The sequence below is a fragment of the Solanum lycopersicum genome, chromosome 10 (assembly GCF_036512215.1).
Source record: "Solanum lycopersicum chromosome 10, SLM_r2.1".
Taxonomy (NCBI): Eukaryota; Viridiplantae; Streptophyta; class Magnoliopsida; order Solanales; family Solanaceae; genus Solanum; species Solanum lycopersicum.
The window spans coordinates 64298364-64322879 of NC_090809.1; the positions used below are offsets into that span (position 1 = coordinate 64298364).

Here is a 24516-nt window from a genome sequence, read left to right on the forward strand (position 1 = left end):
TTTAAATTCAGTTGGACTCTAATATAAATATCAAACGTCGACAAAAATAAAAATTCTTTAATTAAGTAGATTCCATAAGTCAATATCAGTTGAAAAGTCATCCCAATTATTAGTTGGTCCTTGTTGCATGGAGTTGTCTTCACCATTAACTAACGGTGGTGATATTTCCTCATGTAACAACATTGTTGGTGTTTTTCCAAAATTTGTATTAGCTGTTTCTTCTTCAATTTCAATGCAATTTTCCAGTAAATTTGTCCACCATTCAACTCCATCGTCTATCGACGATGTATTTTCTCCTATTGGCTTCTCACAAATATTTACAACGATTTCGTTGCAACGTTTGTCATCTTTGTCTAATGTGTTTGTGATCATACTTTTGTTGTTGCACCAATGAGAATCATTCTTCTTAACGTTTGAGAAGTTCCGAGGTTGAGGTCTTATTATTTCATTCTTAGTAACCGCGATGCTCTTATGCTTAATCTGTAGACGAGGATGAGAACGAGGACGAGAATGAGGATGTAGATGAGGAGCAATAATACTTAACTTCTTGTGAAAGTGTGTATTCCAATAGTTCTTCACATCGTTTGCTGTCCTTCCTGGAAGTCTACCAGCAATAAGTGACCACCTATACAAAATAACTAACTTTTAAATGAAATAATTACACATATGTTTAGGTTTTTTTTTCTCAGGTACCTCAATTACGTCATTTTTCAATTGAATCATTGAACCACCCATAATTTGTTTTTTTAAAACACTTTTGATCAGCTTTTCTATTGTAAATGTCTTCGATTGTGTTTGAGTTGTAATAATTTTGATAGAAGGAATGAAGACAAACCGTGCTAGTCTCATTTGTTTTCTAATGTGTTCAAAATGACTTCAGTAAAACACAATTATTCTCAAACATTTTCACTATCAATTGGACTATGATTTGTGAAACAATACCCTCACAAATCTTGATCCACATCAGACAACGATGATTGTTTAAATGGAACAAATTATGGGAGTTCAATGATTATACAGAAAAATGACGTAATTGAAATATCTGAGGAAAAAAATCCAACAAATTTAAAAATCTACTTATATATTTGACCAATACAATATAAAAAAAAATATAACATCAAAAACTTTTGAATGAAATAATTGCAGCATAGACTTACCTATTGCCTAAGAGTTTGTGAAGTCTCAAGATGAGATCCACTTCATCTGGAGCAAAGTCACCTCTCTTGATATGTGGCCTTAGATAGTTTAGCCACCTTAGTCTGCAACTCTTTCGACATCGATTTAAACCTATACATGTTCACATAACATTCAAAATTAATAAATAAATATAAAATATTACAAAAATTTATGATTTAAAACAAATCATAAAACTATAAATTATGTTATTAGAAAGTAAAATCAAAACTTAGAATTTAGTAAATCATTTATAAATATATAAAATACATTATTTTTTAAAACAAATTAGAAAAAGTACAAAAGTAATACCAGCTCTAGCAGGAACAAGATGCCACTTTCCTTCACCATATTTTTGAATGCAATCTCTTAAAAGAGAATCTTCTTGTTCAGTCCATGAACCTTTCCTAACTCCCAACGATGCACACATAGGAGTATTCATTATTTTTTCTATAATATATAGTTTTAATACATATATTTTAATTATAATACTACACCATTCCTGTCTCTATATATACAAAAAGTTAAACCCTTCGACATACGTGGAAGAACTTGTAACCACTAAGGGAGCTTTCCACAAAATGACACTTGTAATAAATTGCACTTTTTTTTAATCAAAAAGATCCAAATTAGCCCATGTCCCCCTATTAGCTATTCTTCAACCCTTGGGACACTCTCTTTTTATTTCCGTACTGATAAATTAAATTGTATAGCATATTATAAGATTTATTTAAAATAGCATTTTATTTATATTTGATATTCAAATTTAATATTATTAATTAAAAATGAAATAGTATTACCACTATTTCATAACACATATTTGGTTTCTCTTTCATTTTCATCATTTTAAGTAAGTTTTAATTTTGTTTTCTTTTAGATTTTATTTTCTCATAACTTCTTTATTTGACGTAACTATATTTAATTGGTGTTTCATTTCATCAATTGAGAATCATGTTTATTAGTTATCAGCCACGGAAACATATATCGTAAAGATAAGATAGATTAGGTGATTTTGTGAGACAATTATATTATCATTTAGGGGGCGTTTGGTAGTCTGTATTAAAAGAAATAATTCTTGTATTAGATGTGATATAATTTAATATTGCGTTTGGTAGGAATGTCAGCCTATGTATAACTAATCCATGAATTAGTTAATACATCCTACATGGTATTATGTGATGTATTACTAATACCTTTCATTTGGAGGTATTAACTCTAATACCATGAGACTATTCTAGGTAAAGACAAAAATACCCTTCAAATCCTTTTAATATTTTATTTATTTTTTTGATTTTATATTTTATATCTTATATTTATACTAATAAAGTTATTTAAATAAATTAGCTTATAAATTTTATTATTTAGATATAGTTTTTTGTTTCTAAAATAAAAATTACTTAATTTATTTATTATTAATACAAAATATTATAATTCGACTAATATGTTAATGTTGATGTATGAATTTAAGAACAAGTCATAAGTAAAATATTGTCTCTTAATGAAAGTTCGTTAAACATTACACAAGTAGTCTAAAACAAGACTCTGTGTATATACACACACATCTCGAGTATAAAAATAGTTTAATTTATTTTTCTATATTTATTTTATATTTTTATTTTATTTTATGATAAAGAGTTTTTTAAAATCTATTGATACAAAACAAAGTTCAATAAATTTTCTCTATAATCATTATGGTTGTGTGACCTTGAGTTATTAACTCTAATTTATTAAGATAACAATTATTTACTCTCAAATAATTTAAGTGAGAAAACAGTGAACATGACAATAAAAATTTTATTCTCCTAATTAGTTAAAAATGTCATAAAAAATAATATTCTCCGTTAATTATCTACTTTGTCTCAATTACATGAAATATAAAATTTCATAATAACTCTACGGTATCATTGGAAAGTTTTTTTTTAAAACTTTTAAATCACACATAAAATTAGATAAGAAACAATGAATCAAACACTTGATAAAAATAATTTCTATATTACTAATCCCTGCATTATTCATTTTTGTACCAAACGATCACTTGGTGTCTACTTCATATATATATATATATATATATATATATAAGAGATAATAGGTAGATTCATGATTACAAGATGATGGGGCCATTATCAAAAATAAATACACGTTAGTCGAAGCTATGTCACGTCACATTTATTTATTTCAAAATTTTTATTTAAACACATGTAGAATATTCGGCATATTAACCATTAGACACATAGGTTTGTTTTACCGTGAACAAATGAGCAATTTGTAAAATATAAGCATCGGATATTATATTTTATAAACCTTACTTAAAAATAGGACAATTTAATATTATTACAAAAGCAAGTTTTTAATTTAAAATAATTAATTTTATTTTTAAATTTCAATATAACATTATGATGATATATGTGCAACCAAACAAGGCACTTATAATTAGACTGGTGACAAACATGTGTGTCATCGTAAATTCATAATTACTAAATTGGTAAGATAATAATTATTACGTTTACACCAATTACAATTATCTGACCTTTCCAAACAGACCCTTGATGTAATCGTTTCATCATTGGTGGAAAAGGTCGTAAGGGAGTAGACTTTTCTTTCTTTGGACACCATAAAACACAAAACCATATATTCCTTCTATATCCATATTAAAAATGAATTTTTAGGGTATGATATATACTTAGGAAAACAAAGTAATGTTATTTTTTGCTGTTTCTCTTTTGAAATATTTTCTTTGAAAATATAATATAGCGAAGAATTTCACTAAATAATGAGTAAGAAAAAAAAATTTCTTACGTTTCACTTAATATAGACTAAAGGAAGTAACACAAAGACGTTGCAAATATATAATAACATAAGTAACCTAAAAATCACATGAACAATATCATAGTGCATATGCACTTATTGATTGGAACTTGAATCTAACTCAACTCCAGAAATTAGTTCGTGAAGATAAATTTATCCAAGTCCGTAAAAATAAGTTACCACCGGTCCATTCCCTAATGAATGTATGTGGATGGTAACCCATTCTAACAACATTAATTACTTCCCTAACAACTTGTAGTTGGGACACAAATTATAAAGAACAAATGTATCCCTAATACAAGTTTACAATAACATATCTTTTAATCAAGTAGATTCCATAAGTCAATTTCAGCAGAAAAATCATCATTTTGTACTCCTTGTTGCATGGGTGGTAAATTAAGAGAAAATTCACCCCAATTTTCATGACTTATTTGTCCTTGTTGCATGGAGTTACCTTCACCAATATTTAATGGTGGTGATATTTCTTCATGTAACAAACTTGTTAGTGTTTTTTCATAATTAATTACAACCTCTTCATCTTCTTCAATATCGTCATTGCAATTTTCCAGTAAATTTATCCACCATGGATCTACGTTGTCCATCGATGCATCTGGAGTTTGTTTCTCACTTATTATTTCCTTGCAATGTTCCTCCTCGTCCAAAATTACATTATTGTTTGTAACATTCTTCATTGTGCTTGAGAAATACTTGCGTCGTTGAGGTTTTATAATTTCAATCTTAGTACTAATTTCTCCACACTTATTGTTAATCTTTTCGCGAGGAACAATTTTAGTAGTATTTAACTTCCTTAGAAGATTAGTGTTCCAATAGTTTTTCACATCGTTAGCTGTCCTTCCGGGAAGTCTACCAGCAATAAGTGACCATCTACGTAAAATAACGTAACATTTAGATGAAATAGTCACACGTATATATAATATATACTAATCAAATTTTGTCAAAACATAAACTTGCATGCCTGTTGCCTAAGAGCTTATGAAGCCTCAAAATGAGATCCACTTCATCTTGTTCAAAGTCACCTCTCTTGATATGTGGCCTTAGATAATTCAGCCACCTCAATCTACAACTTTTCCGACATCTATTCAGACCTGCACGTACATTTTCAGATGATATTCGTAATAACGTCAAATAAAATGAGACAGAAAGACAAATAAAAATAACGTGATAGTTAATTTAATAGTTACCAGCTCTTATGGGAACAAGATGCCATTTTCCTTCACCATACTTATCAATACATTTTCTTAGAAGAAAATCTTCTTCATCAGTCCATGAACCTTTTCTCACTCCCAATGAAGACATAGATGTACTGTTCATAATAATTTGATAATATATTATACTACTTTTTTATTGTCTATATATACTTATACACGTGCCTAAAAGGTGTATTAAATTGTAACTACCAACTTGTAGAGAGCCTTCTACAAATTATAAACGACAAATGTTATAAAAGCCAAATTGAACAATCATTTTCAACACACAAATCCAAATTTCCCAATGTACCTATCCTGCCAGCCTCGATTGGGAAACCCATCTTTCATTTCAATCAAAAAAAAATTTTGATTTTTCGAAATAATTTTTAATTTTTTTCTCCTATTACTTTTTTCTCTATAATGTGACGATATTTAACTGAGCATACATGACAGATCAAGTATTTTCAAATAACCAAAAATATAACTATATATTAAAAAAATAAATACAAGTATTTCCTTTTTTTAAAAAAAAGAAAAAGTTAACTTGTACTATTTTTTAAGTTTTAGATGTCAAGTACAACTAAAATTTGAATGTTAGTTATAACTATCATTAATCGTGAGAGGGGACCAATATTTAAAAGGATTTTTTCGAATATGACCATAGTTTGAGCTTAATAAGAGATTTAGAGATATAGTATTGTTTAATTACGATTTATAGCTACATATTAGAAAAAGTAAAGAGTCAAGCGAAATTGAAATAGAGAGTAGAGACACGAACAAAATTGGTTTGTATCAAGGAATACAATTATATTAAGTGTATATGTTCCTTGTGGGTTCACTTTGTATTAAGTGTATGAACGAATTATACAATTGTATCAACTGTATATGTTCCTTATGTATTCACTCTATATCAACTGACTATAAATCAATTCGATTTTCCTAAAAAAAGTTAAACAATATTGCTCTTTTCATTGCAGTGATTTTGAACCACGAATTTAACATGGTATCAGAATCAAATTTGGAAAAATTAAAAACTGTTTTTCATTCCAGTGATTTTGACTATTTATACTAAGGATTAAACTATTTTCTAAGTTAAAAAAGAGACTAATTATTTACACTTACGCCACTACTCAAAACTAATTAATTTTTGTCTAATCTAATCAGCATTAAATAATCTCACCGACAAGTGTTGTGGTTGAATAGTAAATACTCCTTCATCTATAATTAGAGATATCGAATTTGAATCTCCTTGAATACGGAGTAGCCTTTTGTTACCGTAGATCATCGCAATTGAATGTAACATTTTTTTTCTTTGGTTGAAAGATACTAGTCTTCAAGCAAAACATGGCAATTATGAATCATGCTTGATATATAGTTGTCAATGACGAAACATCTATTCAAGGAAATATACAAGTTGAATCTTAACGTGTTTTATCCTTAATACTTATTATCTTTTAAAATAAGTGATGTTTTTAGTTAGTCACTTTTTTATTTTTCTAAAAATAATAATAATATCACACCAACGAACTTAGAAAAATCGATGAACGTTTTTATGTAAAAGTACATGAAAATTATATTGTAAAAAAAGACTCAAAATATTAAAGAAAATCAATGCAATCTCTCAATTTTATTTTTCAAAAATCGATAGACTGTAAATTTTTGAAGTGAGAAATTACAGTTGGAATATATATATATATATATATATATATAAGGCAATGTTGAGCACGTACGATCGAATGGTAAAGTTGTTTTAAAGTCATAAAAAAATACCAATGGACAAGATAGGCTGAAACAAATAAATGCATAATCGACCAAGTACTATTTTAGCCCTTACGATCCAATTTGTAATTTATAAATATATAAATTTTATTTTAAAAAATTTAAAATTTCATACATAAAATGTTGGTCAAATTTAAAATGTTTGACTCGTAAAAAATATCACATAAATTATAACAAGAAAACTAATATTTTAACCCTCACACATACTATATATAGACTAGAATATTTGGTTAACCCACAAATGGTAGGATAGGGACTTCACATTAACAATAGTCAAATGTCAATATTAAATAATAGTAATTATTTCTTCCTTTCGCGCAACATTCGATAAAATAATATTAATTGTTACCAAATTTGGTTAAGCCATAAATTATTTTATTGGGATATCACTTTCAAAAAACTCAATAGGAAAACACATAAGTTTACGTTTTCAAATGTCCATTTGTGGATCGGGCATCCTCCTCATTTTTAGGGGGTTCATATATATAAAATAATATTAATTGTTACCAAATTTGGTTAGGCCACAAATTAAAGAAAGAAGACATTAATTAAAGAGAAAAACATATAATGTGTTTTTTATTTGTTTAGTAATATCGATAGTTTATGCATTATTCAGTAAATTTATGTTGTTTTAGTACATTAAATTAACCAACAATATAAATAGGAGGTTTAATATAATGAGAGTTTTGATATAAGAATTATTATGACCAAAAAGGCACGAGGACAATTTATTTCCTTTTGAATGAGTTGTTCTTTTCTCTCTTTTGAATGAATTGTTTATTTTATTTTTGTATATGATACTACTTGAAACACTAAATTAAAATTAATAACAGTCAAACTATATATATATATATATATATATATATTTGATTTGATTTTAATAATTTTAAAATCTAATTAAATTAATTTAATTTAGATTTTAATTTTAATTTCACTAATAACGGACTTAAGTTGACTCATAATTCATAAAGCTACTACGTGAAACATTGTTTATTCCTCCCTTTATGAGATATTCATATATGATTATGAATTTAATTTTTCTCTATACAAAATGTGGCTTTTGTGATAGAGTACTAGTCGATCATTAGGAGAGTAATTAATCCATGGGAGAGGTAGAGACGAAATTTGAATTTCAATTAACTGAGTTTTGAATCGTAAAATAATTTTTTTTATATAATTTTTTTAGTTAGATTCAAAAAAAATAACTTCGCTTTTATATTTAATAATAATTCAACTTTTAACTAAATTTATTATTTTATTTTAATGAGAATATGACTTATATATAACCACATAAATATATATCTTATTTTGGACTATACAACTTGCAAAGTTATTTCTTTCATTGTTAAACTTTCAGTCAAATATATTTACGAAAATTGGTATGATGGAGTATAAATTAAAGTTTCCTCTTTAAATATAAAACAACTACAATATTTATATGGATAACACTACAAAAATAAATGATTTTTTTCATCACGAGTCGGTAGGAATTTCATGTTATAGCACATGATGTACCCATTTATTTTTCACCAAATGAGTTCACTGGAAAAATGAATTAGTGAAAAATAAATTCTTCCTGATATAGTCGGAAACTTTCTTATCTCTTTTGTATGAAAATATTACTATTTTTTTTTTCATCGATTCATCAAAATATATATGAAAATAATAAAATTATTTACAAATAAATAATATTTTTTAGTAGTATAATCTTGTACTCTTAATTATTTTCCTATTTCTTTTGTAAAATATTTTCATATATTTAATATTTCAATTAGTCTTCACTTTTTAATTTTCTAGACTAATTAAATTAACTTGAACACGAAATAAATAGATAAATCAAGAGACATCTAAGAAGTATGTGAAAAATTAATGATATATACTTTTTTATTCTTAACTATGTGTTTTAAATTTGAATTGTTTTACGCATAAAATTATCTTTATTACGAAACGTTTTATCCCAATATAATACCCGACAGATGTAAAAGAATTGTTTGTTTCTATTATCAAGTAAGGACAAAACATGCATGATTGCTACAACTCTGCTTATTGGTACCCTTTCTCTTCCTCCTTCACACAAAAATCCGACATGTTTGGCCCAAAAAAAGATTGTTAAAAATGTCCATCTCATATTTTGGGGTTTTCTTTATTATTTTTTCTTTTTCTTTTAAAAATTATATTTTTGGAGTTTGTTTTTTTGCAAAGTGTTTGATATTTATTATTGAATAGGTTGAAGTCTCCTAAATTGGCAAACATTCTCACAAAGTATATTGCTACAAAAAGATTAAATTTGCTTTTTAGTGTTTCTTCAAATTCAAGTTTGCAACAAGCTAATAATATTTCAATATTTGTCGCAATTCAAAATTTATATGTCGTAATGACACCTAATTTTCCATCGATAGATAAATCAGTACACTATTTTATCAACTTAACTTAATAATTAAGGTGAAAAGGTAATAATAAGTATAATACCTCAAACATCAAGTCTTTCATAAGTATGAAATGTGGAAAAGCTAAATTATCACTCGAGATTTCAGTGTCATAAATATAAGAACTTTTAAAATACAATTCAAGTCTAAAACTAAACTGACAAATTTAAACGTAAAAAATATTTTTTCAAAATACTAAAATAATAAAATAAATAATAAGATAAAGAGAGATATAGACTTCGAAACAACCAAATAGCTCACTACAACTTTAAAATACTCCAAACTCAAACTGTGTGCTTGTATCCGAAATTGGATCTGCACCACAAAAAGGTGCAATAAATGAATAGTTCAAATTTTCATTTATAATTTTACAAGAGGATCTTTTAGGAAAGAATATGTCTAGAACTAAAAACAATCTAACAGATCGTTACATTATATCAACTTATTAAATTTAACACAAGATTATATTGAGACGACTAATTTAAGAAATTTAATGACTAGACAATAATTATTTTCAGCTGGTTAGCTGGCAAATGATAGGGACATCACATTCACAATATTAATTGTTTCCAATTTGGTTAGTCCACAAATTACACTACCTATTTATTTGTTCATATTTTTTTATAATCTATTCATATTTATTTGTTTATTTTTAACAAATTAAGCAAGGAAAATAATTTTTTTCTAATATATTCTTATTTAATTTAGAAAATTTATAGTACTACTAAGTTGTAATGCATGCTCTTTGGAACCAGAAACTACATTTATTATACTTGGAGAGTTGAATAATCATTTAAGTTAGGAGTAAAATTGTAACTAACTTATGATAATCATTGGTTTCTTAATATGTGTGTCACTTCTAAAGTGGACAACTAAATAGGAACGGAGGGAGTATCAATTATGAACTTGACACTATAAAACACAAAAGCATATGTACTCTCTCTTTAGTTCATATTAATTGAATGCTGGGGATACTATATATCTTTTGAGAAAATATTTGTAAATACATAAATCAAAGGTTACAGTATTTTTCATGACAAAGAAAATTCATAGTCGCTACTTTTTGGGTGTGCACACGATAGAGTTTCTGTTCTTATGTAATAGCTTACAAATCACATGAGAGAGGTAATTCGTACTAGATAAATCCGATACCTAAAAGGCAAACCTCTTTGCTGGTAAGGGATAATATGGAAGTCCCAAGCCAAAATCAGTGAGCCACTCCTCCTTTTAATTGTAATTATAAATTTATTCTCCTAGAAAATATAAAGTATTTTCTTTATTCACTTTTCTTTGTGACTTAGCTTGATTAATAAAAAAAATTAACATGACTAGTTATCACGCGCAACCGCCTACATTAAAAGTAACAAATAAAAGTAAAATATTTATTTTGAAATAATGAACAAATAAAAGTGAACAGAAGAAATAGTTAAAAACCTTCTTAAATAAAAGGTAAATATAGAAAAGGTCTAAATAATTCTCTTGAACTTTTAAAAATTTCACTTATTTTGAATGACAAAAAAAAAATCTCAACAATTCTTCTTTTTAATATAAACCAGAGGGAATATACATAAAGATGTTGAACATATATAACCAAGCATAAATAGCCAAAATTTTAATATGGATATCGAACACCAAAAAAAAAAAAAAAAATAACCTAAACACTATCAGAGTACATGCACTTATATATTAATAAAAATATATATTGAGCATTACTTTCCTCACAACTTGTTGTTGGGATACAAATTATAAAGAATAAATGTATATCCCTATTACAAGATTACAATAATATTGCCATTACATATTTCTTTAATTAAGTAAATCCCATATATCAATATCAACAAAAAAATCATCCCAACCATCACTTTGTTCTTGTTGCATGATGTTACCTCCACCATTTAATGGTGGTGTTATTTCCTCATGTAACAAACTTGTTATTGTTTTTCCATAATCAGTTACACCTCCTCCTCCTCCTTCTTCTTCTTCAACAACGTCGTCGTTGCAATTTTCCAGTAAATTTGCCCACCATTCATCTCCGTTGTCTATCGATGCATCTCTAGTTTGCTTCTCACTTATTATTTCCTTACATTCTTCCTCTTTGTCTACAATTACAATATTGTTTGTAATATTCTTCTCTGTGTTCGATATGAACTTCCTAGCTTGAGGTTTTATTATTTCAATCTTAGTACTAATTTCTCCTCGTTTACTCTTAAACTTTTCACGTGGAACAATTTTAGTAATATTTACCTTCCTTAGAAGGTTTGTGTTCCAATAGTTTTTCACATCGTTTGCTGTCCTTCCTGGAAGTCTACCAGCAATAAGTGACCATCTACATAAAATAAAGTAACATTTGGATGAAATATCACATATATATATATGTTAAAACATAAAAATTGCATATATATATATACCTGTTGCCTAAAAGTTTATGAAGCCTCAAAATGAGATCTATTTCATCCGAAGCGAAGTCACCTCTCTTTATATGTGGCCTTAGATAATTTAGCCACCTTAGTCTACAACTTTTCCGACATCTATTCAGACCTGCAAGTATATTTTCACGTGATTTTATAAAATATGTCACATAAAATAAGACAGACAGATAAAATAGCGTGATAGTTAGTTTAATTACCAGCTCTTATGGGAACAAGATGCCACTTTCCTTCACCATACTTGTTGATACATTTCCTCAAGAGGAGATCTTCTTGTTCAGTCCATGAACCTTTTCTTACTCCCAAAGAAGACATAGATGTACTGTTCATGATGATTTGATTTTACCTCTGTTTTTTGTCTTTATATATAGTTATACACGTATATACCCTCTCCGTCCACAATTGTTTGACATATATATTAAAAATAAATGTCCAAAATTAATTATCAATTTAAATAATCAAAAAAAAAATTACTCATTTTTTCCCAATTCTGCGCTTAATAATTACTCTATTATGATCAATTAAAAAATTATGTAAATTTTTGATATTCTTAATATAATAGGATTATATTAATCAAGTTACACCTTATATTAAATTTTCTTGAAGAGAGTATCCTAATAAAAAACAATCGTGGACGAATGAAGTAATTGGATTCTAAAAAGGTGCATTAAAACCTTTTTATGGACGTGGAAAAGATCGAACCACAAAAGTAGGGAGTCTTCCATAAATTAAGTGACAACTGTTCTAAAATCCAAATTGATCAGTCATTTACTCATTTTCAAACACAAAAATCCAGATTTGCCCATGTACCTATCATGCCAGCCTTGAGATACTCTTTTAAATTTCACTTTCATCACTTCTTTTTTTCGTTTGACATGAAAGATTTTTAATAGGCAGTTGGATATGCGGTATTATTTCATAATTTAAAATTATGAAATATAAACGGAGTTTGGATATTTCTTCTAAAATTTAGATTTGAATTTCATTAGATATTTGTCACTTCTCACCATCGATTATAATAGATGAGAAAATCGCTTAGCATTTTTTTTTAATTTTTACTATGATTTAAACCTGAGATCTCGTGACTCTAAACTAATTCATTTACTACAAGGTTACGACACCCTTGTGTGTGATATTGTATTTTACATTTGTAATAGTCTCTTTTTTTTTCATATTGAATAAAAAATTTGGATAATTTTAACTTTTCACAAATTATGAAGTTTTTATTTTGATGAGCCAAAGTATACAATTTGATATTCCAAATTACATGTTCAAATAAAACTTTAATTTTATCTTAAATAATATCATATCTTAATTTTATCTCACATGCCCTAAGAGTTGCGATAAGTCACGTGAGACGAGCAACTTCTAAGTTTTTTGCATAGTTAAGTTGTGATATTTGGAGGTCTAAAACTGAACATATATTATTTATTTGTAGAAAAGCATAATAATTACATAGAAAAGGTAATCCCCTAAATTTTATAAATATAAAAATTATCTTGAAGTAGTTTTTAAAAAAATCTATATAATGTTACCAAACAATTTCACTTATAGTTTCTTGTCATTGCTTTGTTTGTTTTTACCTAACCATAAAATAATATTTTTTTTAAAAAAAACGTGATTGGACAAAATGCACATGTTTTTATCCCCATTTTATATATTTTAACTTAGTTTACACACACAAAATTTTTCAGAAAACAAACGTATAACAAAAAAAAAAAAACATCACGTAATAATCTTTCTTAAAATTTATTTTTTTTTCTAACTATTTTTAAAGAGATATTGTATTAAGATGATTTACTTCGATATACGTAGCTATATTATGTAATTAGGAATTATTAGATATTTATGTCTCATTAGGTTTCTAAACTTTGTAATTTTGAAAATTCTCAATTCAAATTGCAAATCATTGTGTATTCTATCTTCCTTTTTCCTTTTTCGTGAAAGAGAATAATCTTCCAACAGCACATGGCATATTCCAATAGCCCAATTTGATAGTAGTTGGATCTTTTTGAATTGCAATAGTACAATATAATAAGCCGAAAAATTATATTTTGTATATAAAAAATTGTATAAAATATATAAATTAAAAATTATATATAATACTAAATCTCCAATATCTTTAAAAAAAAACTTTTCACTTCAACTATCTTTCTAAATAGTGCCTCAGAACATCGATTAACTATTCACAAAGGCATTGACAAATAAATTTTCTTCTTAACTTCGATTATCTTAAATATTTTCTAATATTAAAATTTTTTCTTAATTACATCTTAAATCATTATTATTATATCTTAACCATGCGAATCCATATATTCAGATCTTTTGCGTAGCTAATATTTTCTATATAGTAGTTTATACATTGATTAAAAATATATATTAAATATAATATTAATAATATTCAAATCTAATACATACGTTAGTTTTTCTTAACTATTCTATTTATCTCAATTTATGTGACACATTTCGTTTCTCGAGAGTCAAACAATTTAAGTTTTGACGAAAATATGCTCATGACATTTTAAAAAAATTAACTGAAGTTTATATATTTGTCAATTGTGTAAAAACTATTATAAGTATCAATTATTTACAATTCATTATATTTAAATAATATGTATAAAAAAAATAATCAAAGATAAATTTATTTAAAATGTGTCACCTAAACCGCGGAGGATAAATAAACAAAATTTCTTCATTCTGTGTTTATCACAAATCTTTGTTATAAAGTTCATTTTAATAAACCACAATAATATTAGTTTTAAGTTTTATATATATAAAAGATTATAATATATAGTTTCACCGACAGGAAGTGTTATGACGTTAGACAACAATAATTTCCAATTTTGTTGCCCCACAAATGACAAGGACATTACATTCACAATAGTAATTATTTCAAATTGGTTAACCCACAAATTATTTGTAAAATCATATTCATACATCTATATATACAGCAAAAACTGATATAAATATATATTGATTGAGCAAATCAAGACAGTATATCACGAGTTATTTCTAAGTAAACTATTATATTATTACGTTTAGTACTCTATTTTTCTTTCACTTCCATTTACTTTATCTTTTTTCTTGAAATGATAATGTTTAGGTTTGAAAGTTGTTATAAGGATGGAACAGAGAGAGGAGGAAGCTATTACTATCGAGCGAGATGTTAGTAAAAAAGAATAGAGTTTAGAGGAGAGGTCACAGGCTATATATTACTTTATACTATATATATATATTTTCTATAGCCACTTGAAATCGATTATTTTTTATGAACCTCTATTTCATTTTCTTTCCATGACTCGATAGAAATAGACTAGTACATTCCTTGAAACAGACGTAAAATATGTAAGTTATCCTTCTCTTCTCCGTTTCGTAGCTACCGAACCCACTAACGAACATGATATTTTTTTTAATTATTAACTAAGTCAAATCAAATACTTCCAAAGAACCAAAAGTAGGATTAATTATAAATCATAATATTTTTAAAACTTTGATGTGTGAATGCAGAGAGCTTTTGAAGAATCAAGCTGCTTAGTTAAGGAATTTGGAGAGTTCAATTTACAAGTCTAACTACAAAATGTAGAATTGATAAAAATTGTGAGAGCATATGCAACTTCTTCCGTAAGCAATATCAATATTTAAAAAGGAATAAAGAAATAAATGTAACAATAACATAATTTTAAAAAATTAATTCAACCATATCCTCGATGAGTTCTCCTTTTTTTTTTTTAAGAAAAAAAAATCCATGTATAATAGACTTATTAAAAATTAGTAGGAGTATTATTAAATACTTTATTTTCTATATAAGACATCAAATAATCACTCAAAAATTTATCATCCATTAGATTCTGCAAGTAGTTTGGCTTTTTGCAAACTCTGTTTTAATTTAATTTTAGTTAAAAATCAATTTTGAATAAATATATATAAAAAAATGATTTAAACTTGAATGATCATTTGAGATATTATTTCTAGCGAAGTGAGATTCCAAACTCTCCTTTTAGAGAGGTTAATATGGAATTTCATATTAAAGGTTGAAGTTGCTCACTTTCTTTAGTTGTAAATGCAGTTAATGCAAAAAAATTCTATTAAGTTTGCCTTTTAAGGAAGAGGGAAAAATGTTTTTCTAAAAAATAGCGATGGAAAACATTTATCTTTATTTTAGTTATCTATTTATTAGGAAGATAGTTTTCAATAGGCTGAAACTGATATTTGATATGAGATTTAATCTTGATTTTTAACTCAAAACATAATTCTGACATTCAACTCCATCACCCAATTCCAAATACGCAAATTGATACATAAGTCTCAAGTTATGATGATAATTAAGTTGAGGTGTGATATTTAAAATGATTTTAGAAAATATTTACGTTACTTTCTTTTCTAAGGAAATACATTTTTTGTAAATTTGAGAAAAATAAAATAATTCAAAAAATATTTTTTAAAACATTTCGGCCAATCACGTAAACATGTTAGTTGAACTTTAGCTGATATGTACTCGTGCTTGAACCTTGTAAATGCTGGTATATTCTTTTCATTACTTTTTAGATGCCTTTTGAGAATAGATAATTTACAAACTGTCTTGCTTTTTGTAGGAGGACAAATTAAAAAGATAGTATAAGATGTTATGAGCCCCTATGAATTTATTATGATATCTAGGTTCTATGTAAAATTTATAAATTGGAACCTTTTTGGTTCGATGTCCCCCTTAAAATTTGTGTTTCTCATTTGATTAACGCATATACAACACAACCTGAAAGGAAGCCATTCCTAATAGGAAGTTTCCCTGGCTTGAAATTCACTCGCTTATTCGGAATGGTTGTTAAAGAATGACAAAAGTTTCACATCGGTGATTAATGAGATGGGTGAACTTTTTATAAGACTTGGGCAATCCTCCTCCCTTTGAGCTAGCTTTTAGGGTTTGACTTAGTCGTAAGACCTAATTTCACAATGGTAGGGATCTCACTCATGTTAAATCATTAAAAATTAACATAAAAAGAAAAAATAAATGAGTAATTTAAGGGATTTTTGTCTTTTTAATTTTTTTTTAAAATCAATATAATACTGTTAATATTAGTTATCCACTATTAACTTGGTACGCCTCTTAAAAAATAATAAATAATAAGGTTAATATTATTATGTTATCCTTTGACTTTATTAAATTTAATGCTTTAAAAATGTGTTAGGTGATAAATAATCTGTAATATTAAGGAAAAAATAGATTAAAAAAATAAATTATTTCTTAATTTTTTAAATTAAATTGATATTACTGATTATCTATTATTTTATTATAATAGACAATTATTATTGAACTAATAAGTAGAATTTTAATGCTTTAAATATCGTTTTAACTTCTTTACGCGGCAAGAAAATATGGTCCTTGTATGTACTATTTTCTTAAATCTTGAGAGTGTCATAAATAAATATAATAATTAACTTTTCTCCTCAAAAAGAATAAAATAAAATTTAGGGATGCTGAGTGTTATTTCACAATAATTGTTTCCAGTTTAATTACCCTACATTGGACTAAAGGGAAGCTATGTAGCTACCCATTTTTGGATGGGGGCTCCCCTCTCATGCAATTTGTATTTATTCGACGTTTGGTATTTAAATGTGCAGCGTTTGATAGAGAATGAAAGGTATGTATATGATAGTTATTAGACGATAGAGTATATATGTATCAAACATTTTTAATGTAGTGATAAATTTGTTTCAAGTTACAAAATTAATATGCACAACTTTGATAGATAAAGAAGGTATATAGATATCAGTTACGTAGAACTGTCATTCCCTGATCTTTCTTTAATAAGAAATAAAAACAAATAATATAGGTTTAAATCATCAGCACTTGTCCGCATAATTCACTTACACACTTCAACTAATACTAGTACCAATTGAACACCAAAATTATTCAAAACGTGTACCTATTACCACTTTGAGGGGCGGTACTTAAACCATATATTAGAAAGATAATGTACGCAAAGAATTTCAATATATATATGTATATAATTGATTTAATGATATAACTATTACTTGTGTCTCTCTCAAAACATTATTTATTTTTTAATCAATGAATGTAGAAGGTATTTTTATAGACAAACATTTTATTATAGAAGCTATACAAGACTTATTTTTCTAATATATCAAATTAGTGATTAAAAATTGGACTAATATCAATATTAATAATAAATCTAAACACTACTAATATATTATATTTAATATTATTTTTATTATGAATTTTAAACACCAAGGTGTGGAACTTTCCTAAAAATCAGTGATAATTATTATTAAAAAAAAAACAAATTGAACAATCATTTTCTACGTAAAAATACAATTTTTCTAATATAGCTATCCTGCCAGCCTCTCATTTCCATCACTTTTTCCCCATAATTTTTAATTTTTTTTTCTATGAATGTCTTTGTTTGACATGACGATATTTAATGAACGTCATAAAAGAGTTGCAACAAGTCATGTGAGGCCTAGCCATTGTGGGATCATGAGTCTATATGACCAAGGTGAAAATTTTGTATTTATTCGTTAAAGAGTATAATTATTTTGAAAAGTCATTGTTTAAATAATAAAAATACTTTTAAAAAAATTTACAATAGTACTTTTTAAATCAATTTCAGACTATTTATTATTAAAATATTTTATTTCATATTTATCCATCTTAACATCTTTATTTCTATTATTATCTTTTAGACACGTGAATTATATCGTTGATGAGTCAAAACTTTGCACATACAACATTGTTAATCTAACAATTACTTCATAAAGTTATCACTAAACCTAGATAACACGTTCTATCATACAAGATGCCAGATGCTAGTCACCATTTCATCCATTTCTTTTCAATAAAATGTTTTAACTTTTTTTTTTATTTCTTTAAATTATAGATGCAAAATACTAATTAAAAAAAATTATGGTGACAATAATCAAGTATCAATCCTCACTTTTATATTTCCCTAGTATATAAAATGGACATAATTAATTTAAATTAAACCACATTTATCTATAAGGACATAATTAATTTAAATTAAATTAAACCACGTTTGTATATAAGATGATTACAGATTTATTGGCAACAAATTTTATAACTCAACTACAATACTTAATTTCCAAATTGGCTAGCCCACAAATGATAATTGATTGGGACATTACATTCACAATAATTTATGTGTTGGGTCTTCCAATTTGGTTATCCCCCCAACTTACAATTACATTATAGGGACATTACATTCACAAAAAATTCCAAAATAGGAAAACATAGAAGAAGCTCAGTAGCTACCCAATTTTGCCTTGTAAAGGCTATGAAACTCAAATTTCTATATACCTTATAAAATCCTGTTTCTTGATTAATTGTTTTCGTATTTTTTTTATAAAAAAAAATATATATATATATATATACATTCACATATCAATGTTTCAACAAATCTTCTCTTTTATAGACCAATTAATTCACATGAAAACAAAATAAATTAAAAATCAAGAAAGACTTCAAAGAAGCATGTTTATTTATTTATAAAAGAAATAAAGTGAAATGAAGGTTTTATTATTTGTTCATTGTCGTAATTACTTACAGATTTGTCATTTGCTTCTGTGACAGATGGAATAGAGCTGCTTGTTTTTATTAACTAATACTCACTTCATTTTATTTTTGTTTTTATAAAAAATCATTTCAAAAAGAATATTGACCATTATTTTTATAAGTAAAAAGACATATTAATTTTCTTTACTAATATCATAAGGCTAAATTATTTACTTTTTTTATATTTTTATAAATTTAATAATATGTCACTATCCGATAAATAAATTAAAAAGAATGAAATATTAGGGTACGCACAACGTGCATGATTGCTACAATTTGCTTAATTATTGGTACCTTCCTCTTCCCCTACAAAGAAAAATCCGACATGTTTGGCCCAATAAAAGATTGTTAAAGGGACCTTTGTCGAAATGTCAAATCTCGAAGTTTGAAATATTTTAGGTGGTTTTGTACTTAAAAATTCTATTTTATATTTTGATTAATTTAAATTTATATTTAAAATTTTTACTTTGAGAGTGGGCTTAGAAATCAATGTATGAATCCAACCAACTCAGTAACTTTGTTTAAATGTTCATATCACTATAACAAAAAAGATATGTAATATAATAAATTTTCATTTTAGTTACAATATCTATTGTCATTATATTTAGAGTCGATAAAAAGTGGAGCACATCTCAATTGTTAAATTGATTGATGATTAAATTGTTGCTCAACATTAATAAATCATGTGTGAAGTAATTCAGTGGCCTAAATCATTTCTAAAACATAGATAGATATGTTATAATTCCATGTCTCTTTTAATGTAACCCGCATATGTAATAATTAAAATAATTGTTTTGTTTCACAATTATAAAATGCCTAATATATCTTGTAGTTCCCTTAAAGAAAGGAATTATATTATTATGAGATTCTAGAGCTATCGTATTGTAATGAGAAATTCTTTGGGTTGTAAATTTTAACTATATAAACACCAACTTCATCAGTTCCATAACAATGGCAACATTAGAACAATGGGGATTTCTATAGCAATTGGACGTGGGTAATTTCTACAATATGTGGACATTTATGATAGAAAGTACAGCTCAATTTAATTTTTTGCCACATAAATTTTATTAGTTTAAGAGTTGATTACTTTGATACACTTGAATTTGTACTATTACAAATCTTATCGGATTTTGATGGGTCTAGATACGTTTAGATACATGTATTTTGAGATACATGAGGTCAAAGGATTTGAAGACTTCGGGTGCAGTAATATTACCTTAGCACAAATATGAACTCTAAGATAACTTAAAATAAAAACAATGAAAATAGACGTCTAGTTGGATTCAAACCTAGGTCTCAAGGGTGGTTTCTTTGGCTTGTACCAATAGCGCAACATCACTCTTATGTTCCTCATGGATGAACTGTTGATGGTATCCTAATTTCTGTCAATCTGTCAACATAGATATACATATATACACATGATTTTTTCCTTAGTTAACGGGTGCATGTGCACCCCCACCTTATATAGTGGATCCCCATCTACTCATGAAACATATGAAGCTCACTAGATACATAACAAATCTCACTTGCTTCCCTCACAATTTTAGTTTATCTAATAGCAAAAGTATATGCATCTTTCTCAGTGTATGATAGAAAAAACTTAATTAATGCTAAGATACGTAATATTTTTAAAAAGTAATCTTAAGAATTATATATTGATAATATAGTATGTCGAATTATATAGTTTTTTCTAAAATATTTTACAAACTAGGGCTTTGTCTCTCAAAAGTTAGAATAGAGGAAGAGGTAAGGTCCAGCAAAATAATTTTGGGCCACTCTTTGGGTCAACAATATATGATTTAGTATGGGAAGCTAAGTAGTCCAAACCCAATTCCTAATATTTAACCTTTCAAGACTTTTGCAAAAGAAATAAACAACGTATTTAAGAATAAATATTAGTATAAGTTTTTATAGAACTTTTTAGATTTCTCTCCTAATCATAGATGTTTACCTTTTTTTTTTCTTTATTTACCTATACCACCATCTAATCTCATATGATTTGTATTTATTCTTCTTTCAAAAAATAATAAAGAGTACATAAATTCTTCCTCCGTTTTAAAAAGAATGATTCTATTTCTTTTTTTGTTTATTTGTTTTTCGGCAACACATTAACTTTAGTTTTCTACATAACATATTTAAGATCACTAGATTAAAAGGTATTTTGATACATTTGACATAACTTTAATTTAGAATCACAAGACTATAAAGTCTTATTTCTTTTCTTAAACTTCAAGTCAAACTAGATTTTCCTTTTTGAAATGCAGAGAGTATAAATTTGGGATATGAAAGTGAAAAGTCTGGTCTTCTAACAAAAATTCATAAACTACGGAAAAATAGTCAAGACCTACTAACCTAAGGTACTGTCTCTGTCTCTTTTTATTTGTCCACTTTATAAAAGACACACATTTTATCTCATATAAAACTATGAAATTTTCAAGAAGTTTAAGTGAGGTTGTAATAGAAAAAAAGTTATTCTTTCTTAATTTGTCAAAATGAACAAATAAATAGGAACATCTACAAGAGAAAATATGAACAAATAAATAGGAATAGAGAGAATATCTACTGGTCAAAAATAAAAATGGTCTGGCAATCCGCACCCTGTTTATCCCATATGAAGGACTTCTTTCATGAAACCTTCGAATCTATAAAAGAGATAATTAATTTCGAAATTAATTTTGAATCATCTCAAATTTAATGTGGCATAGGAGCAATATTTTTTTTTATACTCAAAGTTCAAAGATTAAAACTTATCAAGAAAATAATGATCCCAACTAAACTAATATATCAAGTTTAAAATTAATAATTTATATAACGAAAAGGATGTAGAAAGTCAAACTCCAACAAAGCGTCATGTCAAGATGACGTAGAATGGGCCACAAGAGTCATATTTGGTGGCTCATTTTTTTCCTTCTAGATGTTTGGTGCCGGGTCAAAATTCAATGTTAATCTCAGACCCGGTTCATATCCACTTGTCCAAATTCAGCAAAACTACTAGGATGTATTAGAAAAAATTATTTATTTTATTTTTTTATAATATGATTAGAATTATTTTTTGAATTTATAGTGTAAAATAAATTAAAAATATTTGTATAGTTATATGAATTTGCTAAAATTAAAACAGATATTAAAGTCAAATATATCAATTTTTTTAGATTAAATAAAAAAAAGTAAATTATTTATATTGAGTTGAAGAATAATACATGCGTTAACTTTATACACTACTCTTTGATTTATTTGATATACATTTATCTTAAGCCAATTAAATGTGTCATGATACTTAAATTTTTTCGATACTGAAGTCTTCATTATATCCAACGGTACCATTTTGAGGCCATCCTTATCTTCTCCCTTTATTTTTGTCTTAATTCAACTACCAATAATGTGAAAATTAGAAATTCTTTGTTTTATTTTCTAATGTCCTTCATGTTCCAATCTAACTTTTGGTGTGAATTCATGTCTTGGTTAAAGTTCATTATTTGTTTGCTTATTAACTTTTAGTTAGTTTATTTTAGTTTTATTTTTATTCCTCATTTAGATGCTAATTGGAATAATTTAATTTGCTTAATGCTTATTCACGACTCGACTTTGTCACTTTATTACTTTGTACAATTATTTGATAGTATAATATTGTATAAACAAAATAGGAGTGTATAAGTATTTAATCATAGATAAAATTTGCCTCAGCAAATACGTCAGGTGCTAAAGTTAAGTAGGTGGGTTCAATGCCTAAGAACGACTGTGCCATGATATGCATTTTAGCTGCCCAAAAAATAATTACTTTTAACACTTATAAGTGATTTATTTCCTATATAAATAAAATTTATACTTCATATAATTATTTTTAAAATTATTTATATCTCTCATATAACAATTTTTTCTTGTCAATAATCATGATCAGAAAGAGAATGTATTAAGTGAATTGTTAAGTTTTTATAAATTCTTTTGAAGAAGTGTTCAACAATATAAATTAAGATTTTTCTTTTTAATTATTTACAATCATTCTTTTAAAAATATAAGGTAATTATATTCTTCGAAATGTCTTAATGATTTAGGTTTTAAATTTTTACAGTAAGAGTTTCATGTTTGAAACACCTTACCATTAAAAATAAAAAATTTGTATTTTGAATTAAGCTCGTAATATCAAAACTTACTTAATACGAATTAACTATGTAATATGTACAAGTTATCACATAAAAACGGAGGTTTTAGCCTATGCTTTTTAACACCCTATTATTAATCCATATAGCAAGGAGAAAAGTAGCTTCCTAATGTGTCTCATTAAACATGTGCTTTTCTTTGAGAAAAATAAGATTTCTCCCAAAGAGAAACTTCCTTGAAAACGCCATATTTGTATGGATCCTACATAACATTCCCCACAATTTAGGAATACCAATAACATTTGTCTTTCACCATCAATATTAGCTGTGAGAGATACTATGATTTTACAAATTGTAATTTGCATCCGTTGTTTTCCTTTCTGAAATTTGATTGTTGTTATATTTTCGTAATTTTATTACCGTGTGAAATTAGTTTTTACATCAAAAGCTAATTTAAAAGGAGAAAAATTATTCAAATCTTATAAAAAGTCCACTCATCTTATTAACTATCAATATAAGACTTTTTGTCATTCTCTAACGAGTTCACAAAATTGAAATATTTGAAAAAAAATTATAATATTAATCACATGTGCCTATTTTAATAATACAGTTAAATATGTTTATAATGATCATTTTTTATAATGATATTTCATTATAATAATATGATATTCTTTAGAATCTAATTTTCGTATTGTATTTATTTTACTTCTTTATAGTAATATTTCACTTAGTACAATAATGATATTTATTAGAGCAGTACATTCCTGGTAAATTACTTATTGATAGCATAATTACTCTTGCTATAAAATAAGCATACATTTTATCATTGTTATCTTCTCAATAATGTGAAATAATTTCAAAAATCGAATTAAACGATAAAAATACTGATTTTAAGGTGCCAAATAAATACATTTTACAACTAGAAGGTAAGATATTCAAAATAATATCCATCAATTGTAGAATACTAAAGATATTTGCCTTTCTAATATTCACTCTTTCTAATGTTTCACAATC

General features: G+C 26.3%; 3 protein-coding genes across 3 annotated transcripts; all 3 read right to left on the bottom strand.

Moving 5' to 3' along the window:
* On the bottom strand, positions 1–1615 carry MYB75 (transcription factor MYB75). The gene is made up of 3 exons (NM_001279063.2): positions 1486–1615; positions 1158–1287; positions 1–625 (listed from the first exon to the last, which is right to left on the bottom strand). Exons 1-3 carry the CDS (start codon positions 1613–1615, stop codon positions 58–60), a joined length of 828 nt encoding a protein of 275 aa, NP_001265992.1. The 3' UTR covers positions 1–57.
* Positions 1616–4298: 2683 nt separating this feature from the next.
* On the bottom strand, positions 4299–5310 carry ANT1 (anthocyanin 1). Its single transcript, NM_001247488.1, has 3 exons — positions 5181–5310; positions 4955–5084; positions 4299–4863 (listed from the first exon to the last, which is right to left on the bottom strand). Exons 1-3 carry the CDS (start codon positions 5308–5310, stop codon positions 4299–4301), a joined length of 825 nt encoding a protein of 274 aa, NP_001234417.1.
* Positions 5311–10878: 5568 nt separating this feature from the next.
* On the bottom strand, positions 10879–12202 carry LOC101250068 (transcription factor MYB1). Its single transcript, XM_004249620.4, has 3 exons — positions 12018–12202; positions 11800–11929; positions 10879–11717 (listed from the first exon to the last, which is right to left on the bottom strand). The coding sequence occupies exons 1-3, from the start codon at positions 12145–12147 to the stop codon at positions 11198–11200; spliced, it is 780 nt and encodes a 259-aa protein (XP_004249668.1). The 5' UTR covers positions 12148–12202; the 3' UTR covers positions 10879–11197.
* Between the last annotated feature and the right edge of the window lie 12314 nt (positions 12203–24516).